Source organism: Dermacentor variabilis, chromosome 7, assembly GCF_050947875.1.
Source record: "Dermacentor variabilis isolate Ectoservices chromosome 7, ASM5094787v1, whole genome shotgun sequence".
Classification (NCBI taxonomy): Eukaryota; Metazoa; Arthropoda; class Arachnida; order Ixodida; family Ixodidae; genus Dermacentor; species Dermacentor variabilis.
Window position 1 is genome coordinate 26,701,186 of NC_134574.1, and position 15,552 is coordinate 26,716,737.

Consider the following 15,552-nt stretch of genomic DNA (forward strand, 5'->3'; position numbering starts at 1 on the left):
ATTGACCGTGCACTTTTGCTGACGCCATTCAGGCGTTTCCCATTTCTTCACTACTTTTGCGGTGTTACTTGGGTGCTGTGCTCTGACTCTTACAGCTTAACCCTTTCAGGGTCAATGACATAAATCTACGGCGCTGCGAATAAGTCCAAAATGGTCAATGCCATATATTTACGGCGCCGTCGGTATGTTTAAAAAGAGCACCAATTTCCTAATTTTTTCTTTCCTGGCATGTGCTGCGACTATGTAAGAATACAGGGAATTTTTTTTCTCGCGCCTCCCTCTCTCGGTTTTCATTGCATGGTTTGTTTTAGAGCTAGTTTGCTCTGGCGAGTCTATATGCTACCGCTCATGCAATGGCGTGTGCGGATGGGCACCGGTTTTGGTTTTGTTCGACGGGCAGTTTCAGCTTCTTGCACTCGCAAAACTGATGGCTATCTCGTTACTAATCACTAAACGGGAGGCCACCTGTTTCTCGCTTGTTTAGTGCTCACAGGGGTGAGCATAGGAAGGATGCCGCCGTGCATGCGTCTCCTTTCCATTTTTGGGGGGAGACTCGTGATATCTAATTGCCTCTGGTTGGCGGTAAGATGAAGGTTAGCGGAAGTCCGTCACCTTTTGCTTTTTTGATGGGCACACAACCACTCAGTTTTCTTGGGTGCGCTCACCTACCCAGTTCGATTAGGCTATGTATGTAAATATTAGTGTAAGAGCAAGAACATTTGAGACTTGCGAAATACTCTTGTATGCGCATATTCTAAGCCTTGAACTATAGCAATGCATCAAATTTTTAATTCTTATAAGTTTATTTCCTTTTTTATTGTTGTTATTCATGAATGAAGAGTACATATGTACCAACGTAAAATGTTTTTTTCTCACTTTTAGGTCACCCTAGAAAAATTACGGTAAATTTTTTCCAAGTGGAAGTCCCTAAGAAGAATTGGAATCTGCAATAACAAAAATCGACCCTGGGTGGTCGCATATGGCAAAAAAATCTATCCTGAAACGGTTAACTGCTACAAGAAAAATTTGGTGGAACATTTTCCTTGCATAATGGATGCTCCCCACATATTAACATCAACTTCTCGGGAAAAAAGTGGGTTTGTTATGCAAGTACAAAAGGGAGGTGCCCCATAACGCCCATTCCCCTTCCAATGCCAAACAGTTTCACTCACCAGTGGTCCTTCTGGAAGTGCCGTATCTGCTTCTCCCAGGTGTACCACGTGTCCAGGAAACCATGCACGAACACCATCAGCGGGTTGTCGTGACTTCCAGCTGACACGTAGTGCAGAGTCACATCCTGCAGCAAGACAAGGGAGGCAGCAGAAGCGGTGGCTTCAGCTGGGTGGCGCACGACAACACTCTGGTGCCACTCAGCTGTGGCTCGCATAAACAAAAGGCACACATGCCAGACTTCAAACAGAATCCAGGCTGACAGGCTGGCCATGCTACCGCAGATAATTCCACTGGACATTTCGTACGATTCCACGGTAGGAGGCAGTGTGAAATTGAAAAGGACACAGGATCAACAATATGTGAGTGCAGAATTCAACTGATTTTAGTGAAATAACACACTTACATATATCCTGTGATGACAAGAGACAATGAAACCAAGGAAAGTATAGGGGTGAATTGTTTTTTTGTTGCTGTTGTTTTTTATTGTACAAGAAAAATGAAAGTGGACAAAAATACAAAAAGAAAGCAGCTGGCCACTGGTGTGAACCAAACCTACATCCTCGGCATTACATGTGTGACACTCTTATAGCGGCACCATTTTCCCACCTACTTTCTTGGATATTTAAGTATGCCTGCTAGCTCCAGGCATGGTAGCGGATGTAGAATGCCCTGTCCATCGCAGGCATCACCTTGTAAAGGAACTTGCAAGAAAATAACTGTCCAATAAAACCTCGTACACTAACCTGTGGTGTCGAAGCTTGTGTTGCACTGCTGTTTCATTAGCTTGTGTGTCTGTCAATTTCATTTCATGCATGAGGTGTTGGAGAAGAAATGAGGTGAAGCACAACATGATGACACAAATTGCCCATATACCCCAACAAACACTCAAAAAATAAATCTACTCACAAAGTGTCGCTTAGGCCTGTTGACTCGCAAGAACGAAAAGCACCTTCTGCACACGCGACACATGCTAGGTGCTTCTCTAGGGGGCCTAGAATGCTCCCACTGCCAGGCTCTAGTCGGAGTGAAAGCTAGCACAGTTGTTAGAAGTACTCTATGTTGACCACTACAGTCACACACAACACGTTACAAGTCCTCGGGGAACAATGCAAACAGAGCACACTGGCAAGTTCGAGTCTGAACACTGAGCCTTTGTGCTTAAACTAGTTTGTGTGGGTCATGTTGAACCTGATACTGCAGTGGAGGCACACTTGATCTGTTCTACCAAGGCCTCAAAGTATGTAGCAGTAAAGAAATTGTATGCGGGGGCCTGTACTGAAGGCTCACATGGCATCAGAGAGAGACCACCGTGAATGCCACTTTTACAGATGAAAACAACAGCACACGAAATGTATCAGGTGCCATTTTTTTAACAGTAGTAATGAGGTTAGTGAAGAATGACTGCCTTACGCAGGATAGATTTGCACTGGAAAAGTTGTATTGGATGGCTGCAAAGATGAAAGAAAAATTATGTATGCTGTTTCCACACAAGCTGTAACAGAAAAAAAATAAGAAAAAAAGACCAGAAAGATTAAGAGACAAGGAAAGAACAGTTTGGAGGTACAGCTTCAAAGCAATGCATTATTTCATTGCACATAATTGTGGTATCAAAAGCGATTGGCAACTCTCCCAACTCACATTTTAATGTTACCACCGCTCACAGTAAAATCACCAACTTCCTTGCCTCTCGATGGCTCCTCATTAAAAAACTGCATTAATGGTGCTGTCTCTTCTAAAATGACAGCAAGGTTGCATGCATCTGCAAATGAAAGAGCATGCTCGAAGTACTTTTGACGATAAGCAAAATGTGGAGTGGTATTTAGCTCCAGAATCAGCAATGCCTCGTCACATTGTTGGAATTCAAGTGTTTCTGGCAGTATGTCTGCTATGGGACAATGACACAGCTAGTGCAGTTGCAGTGCAGTTGCAGTGCAGTATGAGCGTGTGCACTCGCTGTAGTTACAGGAGAGATGCTGATGGTTAAAGAAGACTCTATTCCCATCCTGTTAGACCTCTGAATGTACCATAAAAAGAGAACAAAAGAGGGTACCTATGGAGTGAAAAAAGAAAAAAAAAAGAATTATATGGGAATTACTTGAATTATTATAGTATTTGATTATATTAATGGTATTTAGTACACTCCGCCTGGTGCCACTCCACAACCACAAGAGCTGGAAAGGTTCTTTCTTTTTTTTTGGGGGGGGGGGGGCACTAATTGTTGCAGACATTGCTTGCTTCCAAAAAACAACAGACAAATGAAATTGCATGCTTGATAATTCAGTGTTAGTTTTGATTCCGAGTACATATACCAGTTTTTTTTTTTCGTGCACCAAATTTTATATATAATCTGTGGCAGATAGCAGAGTTCTGACCCTTGAACTAATTTACTTGATGAGGTGAAGATTACTTCTACGAGAAATCAAACTGGCTAGCTGAATAATTAGCATACCTGCAGAAATTACCTTTTGATTGAATACAGTACATAATGCAATTTATTAACTGTATCCGGTGGTTCACAAGGCACATTCACTTGGAATGAATTCACAGGGTGACAACAGTTTCGAGATATGCGAGGTGTCCAACGAAATATACTTCTTCCTATTTCTTGGAGGTTAGCGATGCAACGGTGGCGGATAGACTAATATTTTTTTTTTGTCCTCAGGAAACACTGTGCATCGCAAAGGGCCAGCAACACAGGCAGTCCTCGTGTATCAAGGGTCCGTGAACTTGATCACACAGATTCATTCCATTTCTCAATATGCCAGTCACTATTTTGGAGTCAACAACTGCACACGTCTTCCCTGCACTGTTCCACATTCTGCAGCATGAATGGAGCGCAGTGTGTTTGCGCACACCCAGTTGCATTTCTGACAGCTGATTGCACAGAAGCGGGGCAGAAATTGTAATGGTTTCTTATTACTGGGCTTTTGCTGAAGCAATGTACAGCATGCCACCAAGAGTGCCATCTTGTTCCTCCGAAGCAAACTGCTCCATGAAAAGGGTCAAAGCATGTTCGGCGCTACAATGTGTCATAGGGAAGAACGAATGAAAGAAAAGAAAGAAAGCAACACACAAAGAACACCTGTGTTCAAGCTATCGTGTCACATGGCGGTTGTCAGCAGACAATAGCAACAAATGGCAGGGCACACAGCTGTCCTCCGATTAAAATAAACTGCCAAGGTCAGCAGAGTGGACTCTTCATTTCTTCTTTCTTTTTAAACAATTGAAGGCTTCATTATTAGTGTGTAAGCATTCTTTGGCGAGCTCCCCAGCCCTGTGACACGAAAAGTGTAATGCCTTATTTCTGCACAAAAATACGTAATTTGCAAAGTTAAGACATTTAATGGTAGACTTTAAGCGATAAGGAAAAGCAAAAAATAGAAGAACGAAAATACCCATAAATATACATAGGATTCCTGAGAAAATGAATGGGGAAGTTTATAGTAGGGGTGGGCCTACTGAAATTTGGAGGTGTGCCAACTGAAATTTGGGGGTGGGCCAACACGGAAGTTGAGAGTGGCCCAACTTTAATTTGAGAGTGGGCGAACTTAAGTTTTGGGATGGGCCAACTTGAAATCTGGGGGACGACCAACTGAAGTTTGGGGGAGGGCCAAATTGAAATTTAGAGGTGGGCTAACTTAAATTAGGGGGTGAGTCAACTTAAATGGTGGGCCAACTTGAAATTTTGGGGTGGCCCAATTTGCTGAGTGGCCTTCGAGTTAGGGACACCTTGCTGGCAAGCGGGCAAGCCGAGACGCTTGGTGCGTTTCCATTGGGCCTTAAAGGCGCAGTCAGAACGCAGGCGAGAGCTTGCACGGACAGGAAAGGACGCGTAACACAGGCTTACGAGAGCGACAGCGAGGGTGACATGTTATCATGGCGGTGCACTCTCTCCTCACACTATGCTTCATGCGCTAATATGGTAGCTGGTGCTCCCTTTCGACCGGTCTGCTCCATCGAGGCATGCTCGTGCCTGCCATTCCGGCTGAATTGGCACGATCACATTGAAGGGGTTGGTTGCGGCAATAAAACCTGACAATTCTAAAGCGTAAGCATTCAATTGCCACCGCAAAGGCCATCGGTAGGCAAGCGCATAAGCTAGGAAAAGCAAGTAATCAAAACTACGCAATAACGAAGTCACAGCCGAACCAAACAATGCTTACGCATTAGTAGACAATCCTCAGAATTTCTGTAAGTTTTTCTTGCGACAGGAGGTAACTGTTTCCATTTATATAAAATGGGGTCTTTTATTCTCTAACACACACATATGCGCCTACAACCTGCTCCACTGTTTATACAACATGGCCCGAATTGAAGTTAGCCGGGAAGACGAAATGGGTGCAGTTACGTAAATTACGCGCCCCGTTTTCGTTTAATTGCCTTCCAGTGGTCCCGAAAGCGGTCAGACGCCACGGAGCGAGGATTCGCGCGAACCTCCTCGCACACGCCTGCACGCCCGAGTTCAAATTTCCCGCGAGCGCACACGTACTCGCTCAAACGCATCCGCCATCTCCGGTCGCGCGGCGGGTACGCAGAGGAAGCAAAATACGCGCCCGACGGGAGGCGTCGATGCCGAATGAATGAAGCACGGCGTGACAGGTCGCGAGTGGCGCGCTCAAACGCGCACGTCGACGCCTCGAAAGCGGGCAGACGCATGCAGGCGGACAACAAACAGCCGAGAGAAAAGAAAATAAAGCAACAGCTCCGCAAAAAGCAGTGGATCCAGTTTGCGGTAGCAGTTTCATTTTTGTAGCTGAAAGCTCAGTTTGTGGTTGCTTGAATTCGCCTGTAGCCGCGCGCTGCCCGTCAAGTTCGGGGAGGGCTTGCCGGTCCCACCGGAGCGAATGCGATCGCAACAAGAAACAAAACCGTGACAGGCGGCTGACGGGGAACAGGAGGTCCGCTGGCTCCCAACTGGCAGCGCGTCAATAACTTCATCGGACATGCCTCGTCAGTGCGGTGACAGCTGCAGGGCGGTCGAATTACTGGGGGCGTCGGCTCGCATCACTGAAAAACAACTGCGCCGTCAGGGGGGACACGCACACCGCCAATCAGCAGGGGACGTCCGGGCGCACAGAAGTTGCCCAGACTGCGGCGATAGAGGAGCTTTGCGATAACCGCCGTGCACCCCTGAAAAATACCGCCTCGCTCGAGAGCCTTCTAGGCCGCCCGCCTACGTGAAGGGCGACGCGTTCTCCTACGGCGTTACGTAATGAAACAAACGTCAGAAGCGGCGGCCGAGCGCGTCGCTTTCGATAACGATACCACGCTCCGGCATGAGCAGCTTGCAAATCGAAACAAACCTCAAACTAAGTGCCCACAAGTGATTGACAAGGCAAGGTGGGAGCAGTTTTCAGATTGACTCGCATGCACGGTGATGCGAGACAAGCCCCGGAATAATTAGGCTGACACAAGCAATACAGCGGCCCATTAATAACAAGACCACTACACAAGTTGATGCAAAACGCGCTTAGGTCATTCATACGCGAATGAGTCGAAGCGAGGCAGCCGGAGCAAAGCGATCGTAGATGACATCACACACCTGCAAAGTGACGAATTCGTGGGATCCCAGAGCCGGGTCGCGGAGACACGCCGGCTCTTCGGGACGCTGCTTGGGCGTCAGTATGGACTTCCCTTTAAACAGCACCTGTAAGCCGATCCTGAGACACACCCAGAGTCCCAAGCAGGTGCCGATCGTCACCAGCAAGATCTGACTTAACGCCCGTCGCAACGTCTTGAACGCCATCGCTGCGCTCGATGCGCCCTGTCTTGGGATGGGTCGCCTGCGATGCCTGGTTGCGCTTCGCCGCAACACTCGCGTCACCCGTTGGAAATGCACCGGTGCGCAGCTCGGCGACTCACGTGGAGCGCAGAACGCGGTCTGCGCGTGCGCTAAAGAAATTGCTGCGCCAACAAATGTTATTTGTTCTCACCACATGAAAACATTGTTTCACACGGCGTAGAACACTTAGCGTGCCTCGATGTCGGCGAAAGAAATGAGAAATGTTGAGCAAAATGCCACTTCCGCTCATATTAAAAATGGCTGCGCCCATGGATTTTTTTCTACGCGCCATCCACGCTAACTGTGCGTTGAGCAGCCAATATAAAAGATGTTTAGGGACGCAGCGACCTTAAAGCGAGTTTAAGTTGCAGATTTTGTTAGCACATAGTTAAAAATAAAGTGTGGAAGAAGCAAGTCTAAATACGTTTGACAACGAAAAGCGCCGAGATGCGAGACTGGTTGTCGAAATGCTAGTTTGTTTGGTTTGGGGCTTTCGAGTTATGCGCGCCAATCTTGCGACAACGTTTGGCAAATGCTTCGCACAGCGCAAAATGTGTATGTTGCTTCGATCTTCCGTACGGCAGACGGCTTGACAGCTACTTGTGCTTGGAGGATATTTACTACGTGGAAACAGCAGCGCCTATGGCGACGCCGTGTTCATTCGCATTGCTTTCTTGGCTTGCGTGGATCACAGCTTCGAAGAAATAAAATATGTCAATAGCTTAGCCTTAGTGAAAGACAGTCGCTAAGTAATCTTTATACCGACTGCTGTAAAACTAGCACAGGAGGTGGGTAGTGGACGCCCCAGTAGAGATGCCAAGAGTCCAAAAATTTTGAAGACGTGGAAAATACTATGCAAAACATTTTTTTTTGCATAGTATCATTGCCAAGTGAGACAAGCGTAATGCTAATGATACATAACGGGTTTTAGTTAGGGATCGAATAACATCTTTGTCGGTGCATTGTTACAGTGGAAGCTCTATTTCCGTTGCTGTTCTTTTTGCTATATTCGAAGTTTATCCAGTAGCGCCATATATTGTGTCCTATTGTGTCAAAGTCTACTGGTTCCAATTAAAGTCGTTCTATTGAAAACAATATCACATGTAGTATTACGGTACATGAACCTTTATAACAGCGAATTCTCGGAACTAAGAAACTATGTCTAATTGATTATCTCATGTTTATGATGACATAGGAGTTAAGTATGGCTGTGGTAGTTTGAGAGCTTGTTGCACAGGGAGACTGCTGCAGGTTGCTGCAAGGCAGCTAGTGACAAGTGCAACATAAAGCACGCATAAAAATGTTCCATATAATAGTGGCGTTAATAAAGACCGCGCAGCGAGCGATGGAGCTAAAAATTTTAGGCGTAATGTTAAGAGATGGGAAGATTGCGGTGATGGTAAGAGAGCAAATGGGGCTAGCCGGCATTCTAGTTGACATCAAGAGGGAAAAAAGTTGAGCTGGACAGGCCATACAATACGTGGGGCAGGTAACCAGTGGTGCATCAGAGTCGTAGAATGGGCGCCAAGGGAAGAGAAGCATAGTTGAAGCTGGCAGAGAATTAGGTGGTGTGACGAAACTAGGAAACTTGCAGGCACGAGGCCTTTTTCCTCTGCAGTGGGCATAAAAGTGGGTTAATTATGATGACAGTGATGTGTGTGAGATTCCCTCGTCCTGTTGTATAACTTCACATAGGACAAGGCAAGAACAGTGGTAGAAACAGGTATGTCACTTCAGCCCACGTTTCAACAAGGGGACTTGTCTTCTTCGGGGCAGCAACTGCTTTCCTTGGCAGCATTTTGTGTAGCTCACTTTCCTGAATAAGCTGGTGCGCAGAGTATGGCGAGGAAAGTCAAAGTGTTGAAGCAAAAGGGTAGGGGTATATTGGCAGTGTTTAGTAAGGAGGGAACAGCTAGGAGTGCTGCTGTTGGTTCCTCCGAGAAGCCAGGGTAACAAAAACAAGTCCACACGTGCAACCAGGACTTGTCGATATGGCAGGCCCAGTCATCCCAGAAAACAGGAACTAATAATATATATATATATATATATATATATATATATATATATATATATATATATATATATATATATATATATATATATATATATATATATACTACTTGGACATATGAAAAAAGAGCAGCATTACCCCTACCTCTATAGCACTGTGTTGCCGCTGTTCTTTTGAACACTTTGATTTCACTCACCATTCTATACGCACCAGCTTATCCTCCCACCCACCCCCCCAACCAATGAGTGGGGAGTCTGAGCTGCATGACCACTGCTAAGCAAACCAGTTGGTGCCCCAACTCTAAACGGCGGCACTCCCTGCTCAATCACTCTCCATTGCCTCTAGCCTCCATCTTCCCATGAACTTGTTTGAAGTAGGATAAACTGGACGATAGGTTGACTTGGTGCTAAGAGAGCACAGCACAATCACCAGAAGTCTCGCCTTGCATAATGTAGCCTTGCATTGGAAAACGTGCAGTTTGCTCTCCTCTCTTCATGAGCACTAACATAGTATGCAGTCATAAATATCATATCTTATAGTTGCATTGTCTGTATATATATGACATGCAGACAATACAACCATATTTACCTCTGATAAGCCTCTGGAGTCGTTAATCACTAAACTAAATACTTACCTAATAAACATAACCAACTGGTGCTGTAAAGACAGGCTATAGATTAATCCTTCGAGAACCAAGTTCGTACTCTCTTAGTCCTTGCCAAAAACAGCAATCGCCTTTCTAGAATAAAAGAAGAGCATAGCATATGGTATCCAGATTATCAAAAACTTGTCCCTTTTTTAACCATGCCACATTTATCTCTATTACTTATTTATTCATTCATATATTAATTACAGTATATCATGCTGGGAAAGCGCATTCACTTCACCACTGATCAAATGTTGCAAAATTAGGCTATAAGGTTGCTTACATCAAGGTCCATTCCATATTAATCACAACACTCCTTCATGACAATAACATTTTCACAGTCAATATGCGACTTAGTTACAGCCTTGGTATGATTTTGTTCTCAAGAATGGAACTCCAATAGTGTGAATCCCAGCAGCACATCTTGTCAGCAATAACAATACTATGTTTGCTTCAGCAAACAGCTTCTTTCCTCTGAAAATATGAACTAACCAAGGTATGCTAACCAGTGTGTTTGCGTGCCATTTCAATATGACAAAATTTTACTGCCGCTGCAAAGGAATGCCGAGACAATAGATGGAAACTTCCTTGGATGCAGATGGTCAAATGGTTTAATTAAAAACGGTTGCTTGCAAATGCACTCAGCACGACAAGAGCGACCGCCAAAGTGGAGCCGCATTGTGTACCGTATAAAATCCAAGTGCAATGAGATCCTATCGCACCCCACGCACTTTGAGCTGAAGGTGTGCAAGAGTGAGAAAAGAAAGATGGTCGCTTCATGAGTGCTACCTTCCTGCGCGGGCAAAGGAAAAGAGGGGGAGGGAAGCGAACTCGCAGCAACGCGCTCAAGCGCGCCTTGGCCGTGGTTGTGCATGGCTGTAAGCACGACCGAGCGCATATGCAGCCGCGCACCCTCTTTTAGGGGTAATCCGCCGCGTATGCAAGGAGTTGTCGTGGTGAGATGGCATGGCATCATGTAAGCATTGCAGGTTGCGTACATAATCTCGAGTTTCGGTGACCTGTTGGAGAGAGAGGCAGACGCTTCGCTCCGCACTGCTGGCACTTTTCTTGATAGCGTTGTCCCAGTGCGGGCGACACTGTCAGCCATGGGGGCAGAGTGCACACGAAAGCATGGCTGGCTTCGCTTAATTCGTACTGCCGATGTGAAGATACTGTTGACATGGCATGAAACCGTATCATTCGTCGGCGACTCCCAAATTCGTCAAAATAAATTGTTTTCTCATTCAAATTTGCATCTTCAATTGCCCGATAATTCGGAAAATTCTGCAGCCCCTTTCCATGTAAGAAAAATAGATTGGCGACTATACTTATCTGTATAAATGGTCAAATTTCAATAGAATGAAATTTCGATATAACGAAGCGAATTGCTGATTTTATTTTTTTTAAATTTTATTTTACATCATACTGCAGGTCCTGTGGCCCAAGCAGGAGGTACAAGGTAACAAAATAAAAAATATGCATACAAAAGTCAGACTTGCAAAAATACGAAATTTAAGAAATGAAACAATATAGCACGAAACAGCAATGTTACTTAGGAAATGCTAATAATATGAGTTTGAATTGATTCAGGGGAGTTCTGATGATGGAAAGGGATGAGGTTCCATTCTTCTATAGTTTGAGGAAAGAAAGAAAATTTAAAGAGGTTTGTCCTGGCAACATAAGGGGAGAGAGCGAGGGGGTGGGAATGAGGGGTTTTCCTGGATGCAGAAAGAGGTATGGACTACGATCTAATGAAAATTTACAGTTTATGAAGGAGTAAAGGAAATTCAGGCATATTATTTTTCGCCTCGTTTGAAGGGTGTGAAAACCATTTGTCCTCAGTAATTCAGTTATAGACTCTTCTCGGCTGTATTTGGAAAAAATAAAACGTATGGCTCTTCTCTGTATCCTTTCAAGAGCGTTAATGTTGGTTTTGGTAAACGGGTTCCAAATAACGCACGAGTATTCCAATTTGGGTCGAACAAATGTGGTATAGGCTAATGATTTCACTTCATGGGATGCATGTTTAAGCTTATGGCGAAGTAGACATAGCTTTCTGAAAGCAGAAGAGGTGGTAGCAGCAATGTGGCTATTCCAATTTAGGTTGTTAGTAATTGCAATTCCAAGATACTTGTACTCGCTCACTTCGGCCGAGGGATCTTGGCCAATAGAATAAGAAAATTTCAGGGGTAGTTTTTTGTTTGTTATACGCAGAAGCACAGATTTATCTGCGTTAAGTTCCATTCCCCACTTGTTGCTCCACTCAAGAATGTTGTTTAAGGCTAAATGAAGAGATAGTTGATCATGAAGTGCATTATTATCGTTAAAAATGATACAGTCGTTGACAGGGGCCTCTATTACATCAACTATGTCGTTACAATAAATAAGAAATAGTAGGGGGTCAAGGACGCTGCCTTGAGGCACGCCAGAGGTTACTGAAAGAGAATCGGACTGCTGCCCATCAATCACTACGTACTGTTTTCGACGCGTCAAGTAAGCAGAAACCCAGAACAGGATAAAGGCAGGAAGACCAAGGAATTCTAATTTACAAATTAATTTGTCATGAGGAACTAAATCAAATGCTTTCTGAAAATCCAAGAATATCACATCCACTTGGCCAGCCTTGTCAAGGACAGAAGCAAATGAGTGAATGACTGTGCTTAATTGGGTGACTGTCGGGAGCCCCTTCCTGAAGCCATGTTGGAAAGGAGATAAAATATTACGCTCGTTTAAGAAATCAATAATTTAGTCAGCAACAATGTGTTCAATTAATTTACAAGAAGAGGATAATATGGAAATCGGTCAGTAATTCAAGACTGAGCTTGGGTCACCTTTTCTTCATATAGTTTAAATATTTTTTTAATAGGGACAACACATGCAACTTTCCAATCGAGCAGAAGTACCGCGGAAAGTAGAGATGCCTGAAAAATTACTACAAGGAATTTACTTAAATGTTCCGCATAACGCCGAAGGAAGGTGTTGGGAATGCCGTCTAGACCAACAGATTATTTTACTTGTAACCGGAGGAGCATGTTAAGTAGACCTTCATGAGAAATGTTAATGTCAGAATAGCAGGACGGTGAAGTTTGGAAAGAGGGTTCAGTTGGTGGGGAGAAGTCACTGTGGAAGTGGTCATTTAAAAGGTTAGCAACAGCCTTGGGATCAGTTATTGGAATGCTATCGTGGATAATGTTTGTTATGGATTTATTCCGTTCCTTAATAATGTTCCAGGACTTCTGGGGATCTTCCTTAATAAAATTTATTAAAGTGTTACTGAAATAAAAAATTTTTGCTTCTGCAATGGCATCTGAAAGGGCGACACGAACACTGGTTAAATTGTCAGTAGCTGGGCCTTTCTTTCTTAGGCGTTTGGCTTTATGTTTTAATTGAATAGTGCGTCTATTTATCCATGGTGTATGTTTAGCTGGCTTTTTAAGTTTGTTTGGTGTAAATTGATCAATGCAGAATAAACACATTGCTTTAAACTTTTCCCAAAGCTGCAGAATGTCATTCTGGCAAAATTCAGAAAGACAAGAATCCAGATAATCTGTTATTCGCACATCATCAGCCTGCGCAAAATTTTTCACAATCGTAGGCGCATACCGCCTTATACCCCTGTTACATGGCACATGTAATGTCATTCGCAGTGAATGAGATTATGTCTTAATGCCATTTTTGTTGCTTTTACACGGGCATAGCGAATGACATTCACAACTAATGGCATTTGCCCATTGAATGAGTTTCCCAAACTCATGCAAGTGTGACTTGTGTAATCTTGACGACAGGGGCTTGTCAAAAAATTACAAAATCGATAAGTTACAATGAAATGTAATCAGAGTAAAGTTGTCATAATTGCTGTTATGAAATTTTTGATCATTTTATGATGTACAGCACAGTAGTTGAAGTAGTTTGTTCAGTTACATTCTTGTTCTCAGTCTCCGGCTCTTGTTGGTCATGTTTACAAACGCTCGTCTGTTTTTTTTACATTTCTGCATATTGTTTTCAAGATGGTGCCGCACTAATGCCTATCTGGCAACCACGGGAGCCAACTCTGTGGCTTCGTCAGAGGAGAATGGGAAGCGTAGAGCACATTGAACCGACGAGACACACACACTGCTGAAAGTGTGGGAAGACCACCTCACCGATTTGCGCAGGGTGAAGCGCAACCTGAAAGTATACACGTTGATTGCTGAGTGCTTGCATGCACAAGGTGCCGATAAACATCGCCATGAATTGCGAATGCCATTTTGTATACCCATGTAGACAGGAAACGCAAGACTGCAATGACATTCGGTATGAATGTAATTTACTGTGAATGACATTACACATGTGTTGTTACGGAGGCATTAGTTATATCGAGGTTTAACTGTATATTTTGTTGCAATTTCTTCTACTAAGTTTCACATCGTAGGGGGCCCTGTACCGTCTCCGACTATGGGACCTCCTCCTGTATATGACGCCCATCTAGATGTGTGTAACTCTACTGCACCGCTGAAATCTGATTTTGGAAATCTGGATCTCCTGACAAGTTGTCAAAGCAAATCACATTTGTAAAGAAGAGGAGCAATGTTAGCTGAATGTAAATTGGTTTGCATCACAACAAAGCACAGTCTCTGCGTTCTCGAGTCTGGCTGCACTGAATGACCAAATGCAGCTCCTGTCACATGTACAGTCAAGAGGAATTAAGGGGCTAAATTTTTTTTTCATTCAAACTATATGAAGCAAGGACAGATTGTGGCCCCTATCTGCTGCAAGTTATCTTTTCATCTACTTTAGTTTACATTTTCATTATTATTTCTACAGTAGTTAGTTTCTCCAGTACTCTCCCTGGCTTCATTGTCCCTCTTTGCTAGATATCATTATGTGAAGTCCATTTCGTCTCCATTTCTATATCTCACTGCATCAGTAAACACTTCATCTGAGAGTTGAGCACTTGTTACTCTGCCGTTCTGTCCAGCACAATTTTACTTGCACAAAACATCAAATGGTGCATAATTGACAAATTAACAAAATTTAATTATTTTATAGTACATATTCCAACTCACAAACTGTAGCAGATGAATTCTCAAGCCTTATCCATTTGGAATTAATTATCAATATGACACCAGTTTTGTGAAATTCACCTAAAAGGTGTGCATCAAATTTATTGTCGTTCATTACTTTTGTGGCACTTTGCTAAAAACAAAGTGGAACAACAGTGCATCTTCGCCACAATTTTAATAGCACATAACCCGAAACCAGTGCCATCCTCAGAATTTGTTCCAAGTAGATATGTCTTGTAATTTCACTAGCTACAATCCTAAAATAGCAATATGTGCCATAAGGTAATTAGGTGTACAGTTAACAAAAACTTGTTGGTCAATTTTGCTATTTCATTTCTCGTTCAAGCAACACTCGCCTCTTACATCAATCCAGCCAAGGATTACAATTGTGCTGCAATAGGCAATTTTAAAAACCTTGCATGGGCTAGGAAAAGAAAAACCTGGTACTATATGGCCACTGCAGTAAAAGTTTGCTTGGCGCTACAAATACCTGAAGATCATGTACAGTCAAATCTCTCAGATAAACTAATTATCACATATGAAGCAATTCTATGACGACCTGCAAGTAGAAGTTCAAGCAAGACAAGGGGCAGGGGGAGAGAAGAGAATAAAGAAGAAGTGCGATAGAATAAAATGGAGTCTGTGTTGTAAAGCTGCAAAGTGCAGTTTTATTACATATTTTGATGCAGTCGGCTTTACACAATCCATGTGGGTAATCTTCGTTCAGCCAGCCAAAGACAGCCTCATGAAATATGCGCTCCCTGGAGACCTGCCAGTCGATCTTCCCGTCGATGTGATGACAGGTGAGCTCGTCCCTATTGTTCTGCAGAAGGCATCTATGTCTTTGGATGAACTCTTAGAAAAAGGGTCTGTGAAGATAAATCTTCGTCTCCCTTTT

General features: G+C 43.7%; 1 protein-coding gene and 1 long non-coding RNA gene across 2 annotated transcripts in view; one reads left to right on the plus strand and one right to left on the minus strand.

The window, feature by feature from the left end:
• Window positions 1-7,091, minus strand: part of LOC142587378 (AB hydrolase superfamily protein YfhM-like) — a 37,457-nt gene extending 30,366 nt beyond the window's left edge. The window contains exons 1-2 of the mRNA XM_075698333.1: window positions 6,716-7,091; window positions 1,173-1,297 (exon numbers count right to left, since the gene is read on the minus strand). Of these exons, the coding sequence (XP_075554448.1) occupies window positions 1,173-1,297; window positions 6,716-6,919 (329 nt within the window). The 5' untranslated portion in view covers window positions 6,920-7,091. The remainder of the gene's footprint in view (window positions 1-1,172; window positions 1,298-6,715) is intronic.
• Window positions 7,092-7,225: 134 nt separating this feature from the next.
• Window positions 7,226-13,967, plus strand: LOC142587379 (uncharacterized). Its single transcript, XR_012829505.1, has 3 exons — window positions 7,226-7,510; window positions 11,044-11,071; window positions 13,620-13,967. It is a non-coding gene; the product is annotated as an uncharacterized LOC142587379 (long non-coding RNA).
• Window positions 13,968-15,552: the final 1,585 nt, after the last annotated feature.